The sequence below is a fragment of the Onychostruthus taczanowskii genome, unplaced genomic scaffold, assembly GCF_017590055.1.
Source record: "Onychostruthus taczanowskii isolate IOZ18803 unplaced genomic scaffold, ASM1759005v1 scaffold80, whole genome shotgun sequence".
In the NCBI taxonomy this organism is placed as follows: Eukaryota; Metazoa; Chordata; class Aves; order Passeriformes; family Passeridae; genus Onychostruthus; species Onychostruthus taczanowskii.
Window position 1 is genome coordinate 3,527,454 of NW_024505893.1, and position 18,276 is coordinate 3,545,729.

At 46.3% G+C, this 18,276-nt stretch overlaps 1 protein-coding gene across 1 annotated transcript in view; it reads right to left on the minus strand.

Annotated features, from left to right (window-relative positions):
* Window positions 1–4,114: 4,114 nt before the first annotated feature.
* The window catches only part of ALK (ALK receptor tyrosine kinase), a 302,683-nt gene continuing 288,521 nt past the window's right edge, over window positions 4,115–18,276 (minus strand). Inside the window, 7 exon segments of the mRNA XM_041424114.1 lie at window positions 4,115–4,819; window positions 6,116–6,206; window positions 6,803–6,937; window positions 8,101–8,202; window positions 9,845–9,937; window positions 11,014–11,111; window positions 17,433–17,562. Of these exon segments, the coding sequence (XP_041280048.1) occupies window positions 4,115–4,819; window positions 6,116–6,206; window positions 6,803–6,937; window positions 8,101–8,202; window positions 9,845–9,937; window positions 11,014–11,111; window positions 17,433–17,562 (1,354 nt within the window).

Below are 18,276 nucleotides of genomic sequence, written 5' to 3' on the forward strand. Positions count from 1 at the left end.
CTTCATAGTATCCCTGAAGTGCACAGGCCCTTCCTTTATAAACAATGTTGCATAAACGGCTGTACATGAGACAGACACTCCTATAATGAAGCTCGGTACTAAAAGAAGCCAGGAGCGGACACTTGGGATGTTTCCCTGCGATGGGTTTAATTCTGGGACAGACGAACAGCGATGTCTTTGCTGCTGTGGAAGGCTGTTTTATGCAATTCCCACGTCAAGGTTCTCATCCCCCAGCAGCCAGGCGCAGTAGAAGGAGCAGACACGCAAAGTGGCACCTGCCATTCCCTGTTCCAGCCCTGGTGCGCCGTGCTGGGCCGCTCCCAGTGCAGGGCAGCCGGAGCAGCCGCAGTCCGACACCGCTGTCCGAGACCGACGCAGCCAAACTAACGCAGCCCTGGGGCTTCCCTCCTGTGGTCCCTGCACCTCCTCTCGCTCGGGCCAAGGCCCTCTCCCACCCCTCACTGCCTCGGGGGAGCAGACCCACCCTTGCTCCTGCCCTGCTTCATTCCCAGGCACGTGGTGGGGAAACAAAGTTCAGCGGCACAAAGGGAAGATGATGGGACAACTGGAAAGGTAGAGAGACAGGCATCCGAACCTAATTACCTCCAGCAGCTCACGGAACCAGAAACCTACTTATCTTCTATAGGAAACCAGGTAACATCCACATGGAAATGAGCCATTTTCAGAGCATAAGCACAGGGTTTTTCCCCGGTTGTGCTTTACATCCTGTAGATCATACTGCTTCCCGCTTTTCCACTGCAGAATGAGGAAGACATAAATCAGAACATCATTATTACCACCACAAAAGATTAACGGTCTTAAAACAAGTTCCTTAAAAATATACAGTGTGTCAATAAACTATAACTTAAAAAAAATAACTCATTGACAAAAATGGGTGAGAGGGTTAAAATAACTTGAATTTGTTTTTCTCCTAGCATGGAAGGGTTTGATAGAGGAATTTAGGATTTACAGAGTGCTTTGGTCTGGTGAGCCCATGGTGACTTAAATCCCTTCTGCTCCCTGCAGCTCTGAGTACTGAACAGGTGAATCATCCTAGACACAGAAATTAAAATTTCTGGTTCGTGCTCATGGCAACTGCAGCCTGAATACAATCAACAGATCACCCTTTGGTCCAAGCAATTAATGGCAGTATTCATTTTCTAAGAAAGAGGACAGGCAAATGCTCCACCTCCTGTTTCTAAGTGAGGAGATTTGATTACCACCAATATTTACAGAACAGTTTTTGCAGCCAGGGGTACTGTGCTTGGACAGCACACCAGAGATACCAAACTAAATGCTTGCTGTGGAAGAGCTCAGAAATGGTATGGTTTTAGCACGAAAAATAAGCCCAAACTGGATTTCTGAATTCCAAGAGTTGAGAGGGATTAAAAAAAAACAAAAACAAAAACAAAAAAAACCCAAAAAAACCAAAAAACAGTAATAAAAACAAACCCCAAAACTCCAACACCAACCAACCAAGAAAATCCAAACCACTAAAGAACCCACAAAAAAGCATTTTGCACTGGAGACACTAAAGGGAAGCTCACTTAAAAGCAGCTGCCAGTGCTGAACAGTATTTGCTCAATGCATTGCATTCAGCAGACTGGAGAATTTCAGTAGTAATTCACTATTTCCCCTGATCAGAATTATCTCTTGACATATTCCACAGGTAAGAAGCAGGACTGTGTTTAGCTCCTTCTTTTTTTACAACTCCTATTCTGTAGGAAATTCTCTGATAAAATAGCTGCACAGCACAAGCTCAAAGCAGTAACCACACTCTGATCATGACTGGAAGAGCCTGCCTTTCACACCTACAGACTTAAAATTATCTCTTGCTGCTGGTGCTTTTTAAGTTTCTTTAGAAATGCCACCTTTAACATCATAACCTGGCAGCTTATCTGCATTTGTGCAGCATCGAAGCTGCTGTCCCAGATTCAAGAATTAATAATTTCAGCTAGTCAAAGATCAGTAACTTAGCAACTTTTTGTTCTTGTGCATTCTTTTGAAAAGACTCATCAATAAACAGGTCAGCTTCTGCCCTCAGTAACTTTGTAAGGCAGCAAAAACTCAGAGTGTGCTCCTTTCCAAAGAAAGGCTAAAGAAAACAATGAGGAGCTTCAGCTCTTCTGAAAATGAGAAAGCTGGAATACCTAAATGAAAATTGCTATTATATGTGAATAATGTACTAGTGTAATAAATTGTTCAGATGGTGCTTTCCTCCTGAATTAATCAGCTTTCCCGAGACTCAAGAAACTAGCCCACTGAGTTTACTGAGCTAGAGAGAGAGAGACTGGTGTGACACTAACACAATCCTAAGCTAGACAGAATCCCTCCCCAGCGGCTATTTCACAGTAAGAGCTGTGAGCCTAATAACCTGGGAGATGACAAATACCCTCTTAGCTCAGCATAAAGAAGCCTGTAAGCGAGACCCTTGTTATCCCCCCTAACCCATGCAGCAGCAGTGGGATGGATCTCTAGCAGATGAACATGAAATTCAGAGCAGCCCCTGACCCAACACACGAGCACAGCCTGTTAACCAGTCACCACATCTGCTTTTGGCTTTGGACTTGAAAAAGGATTTAATTCTGTGTATCAGAGGCATCAGAAAGGCAGATTAGGAGAGCACACTAGTGCTCCCCCTGCAGTGTGTTTTTTACAAGTTGGGGTAGCCCAAGCCAAGTCCTCCAATTTCCATCTGCCCATCCCAAAGTTTAGGATGTGTAGGGATTCTGGTTTGTTCCCTGATGAAGACAGGAAGCTTACCTCAACCTTTGGATCCAGGGCCAGACTCAGGGTCACTTCACTGAAATGAAGAGTCTCAGACTGAAGAACACCTTCCCACTCCTTTGCTGATGCCCCAGTACTCCCATTTCTATGGAAATAAGCACCCCTTTTTTGGATAGCAATCATGCTAAAACAGCTCCTCCCAACCCCAAGCGGAAGTTACTAATGCACATCTTTACACATGAATTATTTCCTACATCTATGTTTTGACAATACACTTAACTGGAATATTTTTCATGCACGGGGTGTACAAAGTGAGTCAATGGAGTGTTTGTCCTTAAACCACTATCATACACGTATTTTGCCGAAGGAAAAAGGGCTCTAAACCCTTCATACAGACAGTGGCACGATGTAGTCTTCTGCCTTTATGGTGTTGTTCATACAGTGAATGTCAAAGGCTATTTCAAACTTTCGAGGTATGCAGGTGGCTGTCCCTTTTCAGGGCATGGTGAAAGTCTCTCTCATGACCATGGTCCATTAAAGCTTCACCTTGCTTCCACTTGACACTTCCATGTTCCTGATGAAGGGCATCCCTACTTTTGTAGGACAGAAGGAATTTTAAAGGGCTTTACTGGGTTCTGGCGCTAAAGCATAGGTGAACAAAAAGAAACCAAAGAAAACCCCAGCCAAAAACAATGCCCGCCCCCGTATGCCTTGTAGCATCTACACCCATCCTTTGCTTCCTCTCCCCTCCTTTTCAAGTGATGCAGTGTGCCAGGGCTTTTCCATTGCCCTGCCAGCACTCCCACAACACTGTGCATTCAAGGACTTTCGAAGACTGGATTGCAGCTGGACCAAGACTTGAGAACGTGCCATCGCGTCACCATTCAGCGCTTTTTTTTTTTTTTTTGGTTTGGATAGAGGATGCTCTTCCCAAACCCACTACAAGCTCTGCCAGCAGCAGGAGACCTCCAGGTCTTCCACAGCAACGACAAGTTTGGCACGGAAAAGCCCAGACATGAAACACTCATGGCAGTGAGCCGCGGCTTGACACAGAAGCAGAGGACGCACGACTGGGAAAAGCTCACAGGAACGGCATGACGACAACCATGCGGATGAGTTGATGCAACAGCAGCTGGGCCTTGCAGTTAACAACAGTTCCCTGCATCCTCCCTCCCCCTCGTTCCTCTGACTCTGCTGGGGCTCTGCTGGTTTGAAGCCACTCGGGTTAGTAGAAATTACAGCGTCAAGGGTGGCACTTTTGGAGCAAGTTTGCACAAAACAGGAGGTGATGCTGTCCGATGCCTTGCTCGTGGTGTGCTGGGTAACAGGACATCTCTTCAAGGCTCAGGGGCCACGGGGGGAAAAGTCAAGAGAGGGTCGAGGGCTCTCAGGGTCCCTGCTGGGTTATGTGGCTCTTGTTTCTAAGGACAGGGTCCTCGTAACTGCTAGCGCAAGGTGGTGTGGAGCTTTCCAAGGGTAAGCCCTGCTGCTGGTATCCGTAGTTGACATTCCCACAGGGGAAGTGGCGGAGCCTAAAGAGAGGCACTTCTTTAACGCTTGCTGTTAGGGAAGATGGCTCTAAGAGCAGGGAGGAGCCTGGCAGCCTGCCAGTCACAATGTTGGGCCCCACAGTACAGTTTCCTTCCTGTCCCAGATTCTCCCTCTCGGGCCTCTCCTTCTCCAGCAGAGAACTGTTTTTGCTGGCCTGCTTCTCTGCAAACCAGGAGCCGTAGGTTGGATTCCAGAGGTTGGTGGGCTTGTTTCTGGAGCCCCGGCTTTTGTGAAGCTCGGAAGGGGGATTGGACTGGGCATAGGCCATGTTGATGTGTCCCCCCGCTGTGGCTGACTGCACCTTCCCCTGTGCTGGCTGTTCCAAGGCTCCCACTTTCCCTAGAGATTTTCCAGCAGTGACGGCTGACGGCAGGGGTGGTGGAGATGGCAGGGTTTGCTTATCATCCTTTCTGTCTTGGTGTGTTGAGACCAAGAGAGGAGGAATTCCTTCTGGATCGTCGGGGCGCATTGCCACCTTCTCCTCCTCCTCAGCCGATGGGCCGTATTCTACCGGCAAGGCAGTGTTGATGACATCGGGATCCTGCCGAAGGGAACAACGGGAATTTCTCAAAGCCTGCAGCCACCACACATCTAGCAGCTGTCACGCTATGATCTCAACACATCCCACCACCCAGAGCCCACATTCCATGAGGAGAGGATGTAGACAAAGCGCAGTTAGGTGTGAGATGCAACAGGATATCTTTAAAATCCAACTCTTTAAAAGAAAGTAACCCTTAAACTCACCATAGAACAGCAGAGGCACAAAACCAATGAAAAGCATATTTTATGTCCAGCAAAATTTCCTGTGGGAATGCTTTTTGGAATCTCTATCATCTCAGAGTTCATAACACTCTCAGATAATATTGAGAAAGTTGGAACCATGTAAGTATTGCCTCCACACAAGAAGGGAGGAATGGGAATGCAGAGTGAAGACAATACTGGCAGACCCCTTGAAGCCCAAATCCACAGGGGCTGTGGTTCTGAGATATTTAAACAGTTTTGAAAATTAAACTGAGAGAAAATGCAGTGATCTTGGCAACGTTTACTTATTGCTATATGCCATGGCAAGCTACAGATAGCAGAAAAAAATGCCTTCCAATCCCAGGATCCAAACACACATAAAAAACAGATCAAGCTTCCCAAATAGCAAGGGAAAGCAAACTGACTGAAGTGAACAACAGTGAGATTATACAAGGAGCCTGTGCTGATGCAGGCAGGAGAACATTTTCCAAACTGCCCTATTCTTTACAAGCTAAACTGGTGGTTAAAAAATAAGTAAATCAGATTTTGGCCTGGAAAGCCAGCCACATCTTTTCCCCATTGCCTAGCCTAAAAACCCTCACTCCTTTAGCTTGGCCATCTCTCCACCTGCCTACTCCAGCACTGTCAGATTCAAAAAAATTTGCAACAGCTGGTGAAACCATCTGCAAAGGGTGCTCCAAGCTGGGACCATTTCTGTTCAGTGCTGACTATGCCTTAAGGGTAAACACTGGGATGGAGTGGCTGGGATGAGGCATGTGAAAGCAGGGCAGGTGCTGGCCTGTCTTTGCTCTTTTCCTTGTTGGAATCAGCGCTCTGTAAGCAGGGGCAGGGCTACAGGTGTGCTTTTTGTAAAGCTGTCTAAGCCTGTGTCAGCCTGTGCCTTTCAGCAGCAAAAGACAAGAAGGATCAAGCACCTGATGAGGTGAATATCCAGCCAGGGGTCCCAGGCTGCCATCAGTCTCCCTGGACTGCTGACTGCAGTAGTGCAGTGCTGCCTCCTCATCTCGAGCCCTGGCTTGTCTAGACAGCTCCTCAAGAAGAACCCTCTCCACCCCTCTCATCCGAACACCGGTACCTGAGTGCAGTACTCAATCCTCTCCAGGATTATGGCAAAGTTTGGCCGGTCTTCAGGCTGGTGCTGCCAACACTGGGTCATAATGCGGTAGCTGGAAGGGAGAACAGGAGACACTGGTGAACGGCAGATCCCATGGGATGTGACAGCTGCTCATGGCAGCTTGGGAATCACAGACATTCATCACCATTTTTGCTTCTGACAAATGAGAGTTCTCTGCCTTCCCTGGAGTGGGACAACTGATGCACTGGCGACCACTGGAATGTGACCACCAGTGGGGTGAAATCCACAGTGTTTCAGAGAAATTACTCATTCACCTGATTCCTTGGGATTCACCAAGGGATTTCTTGGACAGCACACTAAAGGTAGGCAGGGCTAGAGATAAAGGAGCCCAGTTTTCCCTGCCTGTGAACAGTCTGATGCATTGAAGTTTCACAGCTAACCAAAGACAGAGAAATATAGTGTCATCTTTGACCAAACAAGCAGTGGTCAGGACTTCTCAAATGGGCCCTGAATTATTCTCCAAAACAACAGAAAAATTAAATATTAGAGAAATCACTGGCACTAAAGTTTTACAAGGCAGATTAGCCATGATAGGTCAATCTTGAAAGTTATTAACTTTTGAGTAGAGAAAAAGCATCTGAAACAGAAGCTTAGTTGCATAAATATATCAAAATTATAGTCTCATACACAGGGCCAGGGCAGTTTTTAGGTGGATCCATCCTTCCTCCATTGGTGACAAACTCCAGAACCTCCTGGTTGCTTTTGCTGGGGTAGGGCATGTATCCCAAAGAGAATATCTCCCACAGCAATACACCAAAGGACCTGAGTACAGAAGCAAAGGAAAACAAAGTGAGGGATACTGGAATGACCATCACCAGTGGGCAGTGCCCTTAGGTTCAGTACCATCAGCAACTTTGCAACTTTTGATCAGGAAGCTGGTGGAAATCCTGCTATAGGATTCAGACTTAAATAAGCTCCAAAGTTGTAACAGTAAACTTTAAAACTTTTAATATAAAATACCAGTAGTTGATTGCTAGGTGAGTGAAGCCTATGATGTAGGTAAAACGTGGTTGTTTGCCCTTGTACTCAGCACTGCTCAACTGGAGGTAACAAAAGTGAAAGTCAGGTCATCCTTTTCTGACACACTGACCACAGCTGGGGAGAGAAGTTTTGGCAAACTTTTCCTCTGGAATAGCTACCCCTGCAAGAAATATCCTGCTAGTGAATCCCCACCGATGCTCTGAGGCCCACAGACCCCCCCTGTCACTCAGAGCACAATGAAAACACTCCCTAGCAAACACAGCCCTGGCCTGGGTGCTGTGGCCTGCAAAGCCCTGGGGACAGTGGCTGGGACAGGACCCCTCCAAAGCATTCACCTGGTCAATGGCTTGGGAACCACAACCTCGTTGGTTAAAATTGTAGAGAGATATGCAGCAATGGGAAACTCCTCTGCTTGGTGCTGAGACAGGCAAGGCTCAGCTATACCAGGGTGTGGACGTCACTCCTCTGCTGGGGCTTGCTTAGGAGCTGTGTCCTGGCCACCAGCCCCTTCCCCCTGAGCTCTTGTCTCCTGCTCTCCTGATTTTCCTCCCCACCTCTGGCCACTCAGGAGCTCCAACTGCTGCTGTAGGCCAGGAGAAAGGCAAACCCCACAATGCAGGACACCCTTCTCCCTGACTGGCAGGATAGATTGTGCCTGCAGCCTCCCATGCTGCTTTCCTCAGTGTGGGACTGATGCTTTTCTGCTGGAGCAGCAGCTGCATCTGCTCTGCTCTCCCTTCCCTGCCCCCTCACCTGCCCTGCAGCACCCACCTCTGACCTTTCTGCTCCCTTGTCTCCTCAAACACCGCTGGCTCTGAAAGACCCAGCTTGTTTTTTTTAGTATGTGAGAAGTGAACAAGAATGTGTGTTTTTAGAAAATATTCACAGTTTACAAAAGGGGTTCCAACACGGACAGACTGGCCAGCAGAGGAAAGGAAGCGCACCATGTGTCTGTTTTTGATGTAAATATCCCTTCCATGAAAGCCTCAGGAGGCATCCATTTGACAGGCAACATTGCACACCCACCCTTACGATAGTAGCTGGCTCTGCAAAGAAACAAACAGAACAAGAGTCAGCCAAGAATTCAGAAAATGCCATCAATATGGGATTTTTGTAATTACAAATATTAAAATTATGAGCCAGAGAAGAGACTAATTTAGGTGGAACAATTTAAGTGCTGAAATGACCTGTTTCTTCTCATAAAAGTAGTGAAAAAGAGCAAACCACCGAAGTGCTGTTTCATCTACATCACTTCAGGCCTGATCTGGTAAACCAGTAATCCTCATCCTCCTAGGGAATTACTAACACAGTAACTGCTGCTGGCAGAGCTTCCTCCTGTCCTTTTCAACCACAGAAAGATCTCCCCACCTCATCTCACACATGGTCATCCTGGGCATACCCAGCAAGAATAAACCAAATCTATCCCATATATACCCAGTCTAAAGCATTGTGAGTAAAATCCAAACCCCTTTGTAGGAACAAGGAGCTTGTTGAGGAGGATGCCAGGTCATTAGATCTGGGACAGTAGCACAAAAATATTCCTGAGACAGGAGTTACAACAGTCCTTTGGAGCTGCTGTCATTTGAAATAAAACCTGCAAGCCCCAAATCCCATGCTGGCAGTCACAGGCTGCTCATGCAAGCTGGTATCACTGATCAAAACAGCACAGCCTGAGCATCCAAAGGGTATTCCTGGACAAGGAAACACATGCAGGCTTCAAAGGCACCTTTGAAAGCTCAGCACCAAAGTGCTTGGCAGTCGGTTCTGCTGATTGTGTGAGGGTGACAGATGCTACTTTGTCCCAGCAGAGCCCCATCTGACAGTGGGGCTGCATGGGGACTCTTTGTAGAGGGAAAAAACCCAAGCAGCTCTGGTGCACTTGGTTTCTCCACTCACCACTCTGTTTGCAGCACCTCAGGCTGTGATACTGTCAGAACTCAAGCTAAGCAGAGCCAAACCTGGCTTAGTAATTGCACAGAAGAGTCCCCAAGCAGGAAAAAAAGAAGGCAAGGCACTGGAAAAAACTGCGCAGGTGACTGAACATGAGGAATTCCTTCTTCTGAGTCAGGGCAAATCAATTCCTCAGCACAGCAGGATATGGAGCTGCACTTCTAGAGGTGCTCTATGGAAGATGAGACATCAAACTGCAGCCCTGACTGCTTATGGTCATTAAAGATTTTCTGGCACTTCTTGCAAGAGGAAAAGTAGTTAACCCTGTGTCCTGGCTGAATGCCAGTTTGGGTGATTATATTTTCCTGACCTTCTTCTACACCTTCCTCCTTTAGCTGCAGTAAATTGAGGAAATTTACTGATGACACCAAACCAAAGGTGCAGGGGTAGCATCAAGGAGAGAGATTAAACTCAGAATGATTTAGGATCACAAAACAAAAGGGCACATCAATGCCATTCAGTGTGGAGAACATAAAGAAAGGAAACTGAGGACAGAGTCCAAGAGGGAGGGAGGGAAAACCTTCCATGACCATTAGACTTCACTGCCCAGGAGAAAACTGTCCAGGACAGTATAAGGCAAACATCAGGGATGCATCAGCTGGGATTCACCAGGCTGGGATCTCTCCACTCTTGCCTTACCAGGGTTACACAGAACAGCACAAGAGGCTGCACAAACACTGGTCCTCCCCCATTTCAGGGACCTCCCACTTGCAGGCACCCTGGGCTTGGCTCTGCTACCTGTATATATCCCGGGCCATTCCAAAGTCTCCAATCTTAGCCACTCTCCCAGGGCCCCGACAGGTAAGGAGGCAGTTCCTGGCAGCAATATCCCTAAGAGGAAAGGGAAGAAAAGAAACAGAAAGAGAAGAGCCACTTAATCATTTGACAGTTTTGCAAGTCAAAAAGAAAACAAAAAATAGTACCTACTTTCCTGAGCTGCAGAGAACCTAAACAGCCAGAAAAGTCAGTGCTTATGGATAACTGCAATGTCCCCAGCTCCAATCTATCCCCACAGCAGGAAAAGTTTTGTTCTTTAACATTTTCTCTTTTAACTTCACATAACATCTTCCAGTTGAAAGAGTGGGCCTCCTGTGAGCCTCCCTTCACCCCAGGAGTTATTTTTATGTCTCTAAGGAGTGCAAGAAGAGGAGCTGATTTCAGAATGTACTAGTCCCAACATCAAGCTGTCTGGGGAATGATCCACTGATCTGTTCCTACTGTGCTTGTTCAAGCGTTGTCAAAAGGCTGTTGTACTGCCAGAGACAGGTGTCAGCACACTGCCAGAACAGTGTGCAGGTGTTGCTCTGAATACTGAAGCTATGGGCCTGAATCTGTGTATGCAGGTAAAGCTCCAAGCTCCACCTCTGCTGGGCTGCAGTAAACCTTGAGGTCTGAATACCACAATGGCACAACTTGTGGGCAACTTACAGAACTGTGAACTGCCACCTCTCTGCTCATCTCTCCTCGACAGGCAGATTCTAGATTCCTGCCAAACACCCTGTTTTGCAGGAGCAATGGTCACCTGATGCTGCCCTTCTGGCTGTGCTTGTACAGGTGCTCTTTGAGAGTGAGAAGAAAAGGCTTCCAAAATGAGCAGACAGGCACTAAATAAAATTCATGGCAGGGAGAGCTTTAAACACTTCTGTCACAAGCTTGTGTCCATTTACAGAGTAGCCAAATAGGCTGCATAAGTGCAGGCCCTGAGACAGGGCTCAGGATCTTTGGCAAAACTACAGATCTTTGCCAGCCTGATTTATAGCAGCTCCTCTCTTTATTGCTTCTATGATTTTGTCTACCTTGTTTAAAGGTGTCCAGCCACTAGAGTGCAGCAGGACACAAACATGGAGCAGGGCATCATGAGCCTCTGCTGGCCTGTCTGCAAGTCCTGCCCAGACTGGCTCACCTACCTGTGAATGAAGTGGTTCTCCTCCAGGTACTGACACCCACAAGCGATGTCACGGGCCACGTGGAGCAAGTCCAGCATGGAGAGGGAGGAGGGCTGATTCTGCCAAAAGACAAGGCACACACATGGGTTAAAAGCAGAAATATGGTGTGATTTGTCACTGCTACGGCACTGGGAGCTCTCCAGCAAGTGGCAAAGGGATTAGGAAAATGCACAAGAGAGAGTTCATACCATGAACTATGAAAGGATGTGCAGGCACAATGTTATACAGATCCCAGAGACAGAATCAGAACAGACAGAATCAGCTGGATCTGACTTTCCAGCTCCATTGGGATGCCCCTGTAAGAATTTCCCCCAGTTCTTAGGGCAGATTCTTCTGAATTTTCAGCACGATTTTTGAGATTTGTAGCCTGAACTGTTCTTCACTGAGTTTCTTTGTATTATTGCCAGCTCTTCTCTAAAGTCACCTTGAACCACGGGAATGACATTTCGTATAATGGCATGAGTCACATTTGCTCTTTCCCTCCTCCACATCTGTGTAGGTTTTATCTTGCCCCTTTGAGCACTGACACAGTTCTGTGTAGCCAATGGCTATGGAAGACTAAGGCTGCCAGCTCCTTGTTCCTGCCCCTCTGATGAAGCCCACAGCCCTTGCCAGGAGGAGCCAGATGCTTCAGTGGAAAGGACAGGATTCACACTCAGTGCCTACAGCCAAACCACAGCTGCTGCCCTGAGGGGTGAATCAGTGATCCCCGTGGTGAGATTTAGTGATCCCTGTGCTGAGATTCAGTGATCCCTGGGGATCACTGGGGGGAAGTGCTGCTGCCAGTGGAGTGATGAGAAACAACCGAGTGGCAGTGACTGCTCACGGCACAACAACCATTTCATGGCTGAGTGTTTATCAGCCTTAGTTATTGGACCAAACAAGCTTGTCACACTCCTTGGCTCTCTCTTAGGACACCAACCAGCCAGCCTAGTCCCCAAAAGGCACACCTGCCCCTGGGGTTCTCACACCAGTGCACAAATCAGCACTCCAGTGACAGGGACTGCTGGCTCTCCAGCCCATCTCCAGATGCATGCCATGCTGTGCTGGCCATCCCACCTAAACCACTGCAAAATGGGACTGGAAATAAGTCCAGGCTCTGCAGCAGCCACTAGTTAAACAGTGGACATTGGCTGATAAAACTTAAAAACAAAAACCAAAAATCAACCAAACAAAAAACTACAACCAAAACCAAACAACAACAGCAACAAAAACCCCTCAAAAAACTCCAAAAAACCAACTTAATGTCCTCTGAAGATATTAGGAAAAAAAAACCTGGCCTCAAAACTTGAGTAATGAAATAATTGAAAAATGGTGCATCTTTGTCTGAACAAAGCCTGCTTTGTTCAATGCAGGGCCATAAACCAAAATGACACCTTGTCCACCTGCCTATATTTTATTATTTACACAGTATAGTTCATTGCATATATATATACTCACTGATTTTTTAAAACACTGGACTGCATCTCCTCTTAAACTTTCCTCTTTACAGAGTAAATTTTCTGCAGACATAAAGCAGCTCTTTCCCTGCCATTTTGTGGGGAAGGGGGAATAATCTCTTTTACCTCTGTGAGTTAAAGTGACTCACCAGCTACACAAGATGGCTACAATAAGAAAGAATGCACATCTTCTTTTTCCCTTGCAGGGCATAACCAAGGGGAAATTAATATCTCAATCTACCCATTCCCTGCTCTTTTGAGCAAGGGTCAGAAACCTGAAGTGAAAACTGAGCAAAAAGCCCAATTCTTTACTCTACAATCGATTTCAGACTCAGGCTATACTGCAAAGCAGTTTGTAGGCTGAAGCCACAAGCTCATTTGATTTGAACTGCATAGCTTTTTTCTCTTTTTCCATTTTTTTTTTCCTCTTGCTTTCCTTTCCTTCCTCAGACGAATTCCTTCCACCTTTTATTTGGCTAAATACAATCCTAAAACAGATGTGACTGCCCAGCCAAGGACAATTTAGCCATGTAATTTGTTTGAAAAATGGAGGTTTGGGATTCATTTTGCAAGGGGGCAGCCTTGAGACACACCAAAAGATTCGCTTTACAGCTTTTGCTCCCCAGATGAATGGATGATGCCAGCTGCAATGCTCCACTGCTCAGGGCAGTGGGCATGCTGGAACCACTGGTGTGACACCTCCCAGGTGAGGCTGAATGTTGCCAAAGGTGAATGAAATTCTGTGTATTGTTCAGTGTAATCACTGCTCTGTGCAACACAAAGGAGGGGAATCATCTATCCATATATGATTTCTCTCCCAGAGCTGGGCTTTGATTGCTGTGCTGTGTGTGAGAAAGATCAGCACTGAACCTCCCAGAATGGACAATTCTGCAATGCTCACACTGAGATAAGGCTCCAATTCCAGGAGTCTCTGAATCTACTAGGTTGTCTCTCTGCAGATGAGGGGGAAGAGGTAATCCTGTAATAGATGTGAAACTCTATTAGAAATGGAACAGAAAAAGCCTTCAGGGCTGTCAGCCATGGGCTCATGGAGAATTATGAATCTGAACCTTATGGAGTGGACCTAGATGGCATAAATGGACATATTCCATGAGAATCACTGATCTTGTATCAGTGATGATCATTGTTGCTTAGAGTCCAGAAAAATCATTACATGTTGGCTGAGCTGAAACTTCATTTTTTCCATGAAGAACACAGATGAACAACATGCAACAATGCTAGCAGCATGTCCATCTCATTAAGTTGGATCCTGTGCTCTGACACCTCCTGCAGTTGCCTTAGCTTTCCATTTCATGCCCCTTGCAATGCCTTCAGTCCTCCCTTCCCTTCATTCACCTTCTCCTTCACCATTCTCTCCACTCCGTTTCCTGCTTTTCAGTGTGCCAGGGCACAGCAGCGCGCTGCAGGTGTCTTGTTCCAAGCCACACAGATTGTAGCTGGCCAGTGGCAACCGGTGGTCTCTCCAGCATGGTGCTTTCCTTTTCCATAAGCCTTGGAATTAGTGCCAAGTTAGTGTCTTTAACACCTCTATTAAGTCTATCCAAAACTAGAAAATGAATTTGATGTTACTGCCAAGGAAGTGAAAAGAGCAAGTGGGGGATGAAGGTTGAGACTGAACATGTAAATCTCTTTTGTAATTAGGCTGAAAGCAAAAGTAGGTGGGAAAGACAAGGTAAAAGAAATTAGCTGGAAAATACAAAAGTGGAAAGAAAATAAGGAGAAAGGCAGTAATTCATATGGTGCTTACTGCAGAGTAAGAAGTGCATCTCTGCCACCCTCCAGATAGGGCTTGTGTTGAATTAAGTCCTTTTGGAAGCAAAGCTCATCCAAGCCTCTTTACTCTGCACTGTCCCTTGTCTTTCCTTTCCTTTAATAGCCCTGAAAAGCTGGACATCCAGCCTGCTATGCCCACCTTCTGCCTGTCTTCCCTGAATGAACAACAGGAGGAACAAAGCAGCTCAGGGTTCATTAAGAGCAGTGCAATGATACATCCACCAGCACTGAGCCACAGGCCTTATGTACAGAGACTCTGTCACACCTCGAGTGTATGCAGAGGGTAAATCCACTTCCAGGGCTGGATGCCATACTTCACAGAGCACAGTGCCCTGCACACATCTCAGTTCTCATCAGTCATAGTCTCCTTGCCTCGCAGTTTGTGAGCCAGCAGTCAAAAACGCACCAGAGGCTGATTTCTCAGCACTCACAGGTGCCACTGGCCCCTCAGAAGCTGCCCCAGCAGCCAGATAATGAATTACCCTGTCATCCTTGCCAGGCAGACACCACATGGGATGGTTGCAGAAGCAGGGCAAGGCAAGGGGAAAGAAGGTATTAGAATGGAGCAAAACAGTGTGGATCTGTGTCTGCACAGAGTCAGGCTGCCCACGTTCACCCAGCTGTTAAAGAGGGAATGGAAACTGCTTTCCTGGATCAGTTTCAGCTTGCACTACCCATCTGTATCTGAAGCTCAGCTTTCCCAAAGAGTGGGAGACATGGGACGAAGCAGAAAACAGGGGCATCAATCCAAGGTCTGCTTCACTCCTGGAGGCAGGTTAAATGCTGAAACCAGGGAGAATCTTCAAGATGACAGGAAAAGGCCTTGTGCCTGGTAGTTGCTATGGTCAGTCTCAGATAACCTCAAACAGGTCAGGAAAGACAAGGGTCTTAGGTTGGAAATGGGGGTGCATATTCCATTTCTGTCAGAGGTGGGGCAGTTTTCTTCTGTTAACTGTGCAGTTTTCTTTATCCCTTCCACAACCAATCCTCCCTCCAAGAGATATCTTCTGTTAATGGGCCACTGAGTGTCTCTGTACAACTGATAAAAATACATCATCCCATTCTGAGGTGCTCTGCCCAGGGGGAGGAGCCAAGCATTCCTACCTGGATAGAATCTGAGGTTTGGAACACCACAGGCAGCCTTTTCCCAGAGGAGCAGCTTTCTTCTCCACTGGATTCCCAGAGGAAAACCAGGCCCATCTACACCACCACTGGACCTTCAGGGGAAGACTTCACCCTTCTACAGGATCCCTGCTCCAACAGAACCACAGCTGGCACTGCAGGAGGGCTGCAGCCACAGCTGCTGAATAGGACTGTCACCATCACCCTGACACACAGGGTGTCAGGTCGTATTCTGGTTCTGTCAGTGTTGGTTTTTTTTTTTTGTTTGTTTGTACTACTGCATTTGTATTTTTAGTTTTCCTAGTAAAGAACTGTTATTCCTATTCCCATATCTTTGCCTGAGAGCCTTTTAATTTCAAAATTATAATAATTTGGAGGGAGGGGGTTTACATTTTCCATTTCAAGGGAGGCTCCTGCCTTCCTTAAGCAGACACCTGTCTTTTCAGACCAAGACAATAAGGAAAGAAGAGGAATGGAAAAGAAGAGGAGCAACTGTGAGGACAGAAAGATAAATACAAAGGAAGCAATGGAGTGAACCATCAGCCTCTTCTGCCATGGGTTTTCACAGGGGTTGCACAGAGCTACTGCTGACAGGAACAGAAGTCACGGTAAGGAAGAACTCATGACTGAGGTAGGGCCAAACAAAAAAAAAAAACTCCTCAGATCAGAAGGCTCAGAAGACTCCCATGACTTCATCCTGTTGAGATTAAGGGCTGTTTCATCTACAAAAGGAGCTGGCTCATTTTACTGCAAGTAGGTAAAAATTCCTCCTGTGCAGGACTAGTGTTCTTGGTGGTTCCTCACAAGATCTATACCATCACTGAGCCGGCTTCCCTAATTTAAGCAGCCAAACCCCATTGTGTTTCACCTGCCCCTTCCCACATCTTGCACAGCCTGGCCTGGCAGTTTTGAACAAAGCTCTTACCTGGCAGCATATCCTGTCTGTGCCATTTTACACTGCACTGGGTGAGAGTGGGGACCACATTGCAGAACATGAATTTCCCCATTCACCTGCAACCAAGTTCAGCCCATTTGTAGGAGCATCTCTAGGTGCTTCAGAAAAACAACCTGTATTTATAAAGTCTGCTTGCTCAGATTTCAGAGCACTTTCCTTTCTGGGTGTTTACCCTCCTTATCCAGGAAGGAGCCACTTTATTGCAACCTGTTCAAGACTGCAGTGCTTCTGAATCTCACAGACCATTTTATATGTCTGAAAACCACACTGCATGGAAAAAATAAAAAGTTTATCTGTTTCCAGATGCCTCAAGGAAGACTCTTATTGATAACTGTTAGAACAAATTTGTGTCATTCTTGTACTGATAAAATGCAGCATTTTGTCCTCTGTCAAACTTAAAGACAAAATATGAAGCTGGGCCCTGGCCTTAAACTTAAGCAATATCTGTGTGACTTTCTGACCCAGGGACTCAGAGGAAGCTTTATTCTTCTGAAATACTGAATTCTTTCTAGAAGTCATAATTAATTTCTTCCACATTTCTAGCTGTCTCTTCCTATTGGTGTTGATTTCAGTGGGGAAAATCTTTAAAACTCTGGACTAAAGATATTTTCTATTAAGTTGACACCTCCAGGCTGGATTGTCTCCTTGCCTATGCCAAATTTGAACTGACAGATATCCACAGAAACGCATCTGATCAACAGTTTGAATAATGGATTTATTTTTTTAATATTACTAGCTCAACATTTTCCCCCAGCCTGCCCCCAACTGGCAAAAAGAACGTAAGAATTGAGTTTAACTTTTTTTTTTAGACTTTGCTTCTGTTCTTTTTTTAGGTAATATCTGCAATGTTATCTAGCAAAGTCCAGGGATGAGGCACCTCTGCATAGCCCCAGCAGCATCCGTCCCATATCCTGCTGGCTCCTGCCTTCATGTGATCTTACAACAGCAGAAATTTTGTGACCATCTAAAATGCTGGGAAATAGTATCTGCAGAGATGAGCTCTTTTATAGCCAAGTGTTTGCCTCGTGGCAGCAGCTCTCTAAACAAATCACAATTTACTCTTTCCTCACCGGTCTAGGGCGTGTTTCCCTCAGGAAGGATTTCAGGTCTCCTCCAGCCATCAGCTCCAGCAGGATGAAGCGGGGCAGGGCCTGCAAGCTCACCCCGATACAGCGCACGATGTTCTGGTGGTTGAACTTGCTGCGGAGACAGGAACACACACTTGTGGAGCAACTTTGACCCAAAAAGCAGAAACCATTCAAACCTTTTTGCTGCAGGGAATGTTTTGTTTTTGCACTTTTTAAATTTTTTTTTTCCCCAGAAAATAACAAATCTCAAAGGTTGGGCAGCTGTATAAAGCTAAAGCACTACCCCTGCATTCCGTGTCCGTCTGGACAGTGTAGGGACAGACAGAGGTGGGGAAGCAGTGGCTTTTGCTTTTCCTCTCCCTATTTTCTGCATTCTTTTTGGGCTACAGCAAGACTTGTGGGGCATAGGAAGCAGAACATGTCTGATAACAGAGAAAAGTCTGCTTTTAATTTCCCCATCCAAGGCAGAAGTTGGGCTAGGGCAACGTTGTTCTAAGTAACACACTGACACAGGGATCTGCTCTTGGGGGATGTTTCTTGAGGTCAAGTCTCTAATACTTCCTTATTTCCCCACCTCTCAAATGAGATGGAAAGTAGCTCCATGGATTCTGCTGTCTGACACATGACATGACAGCAGCATAAAGTAAATGTCATCTGTTAGTTTTGATTAGTCAAACCCAAATTCTTAAGGTATGTTCTCCTCTCTAAGAGAAATCAAAAAAATCTTATTATCAATTCTAAAATCTGGGCTTTAAATTTTTCACTTTGGGTAATAAAAACCAATGTGGATCCTTTTCAAAATTTAGCCTTTAATCATTTGGTGCCT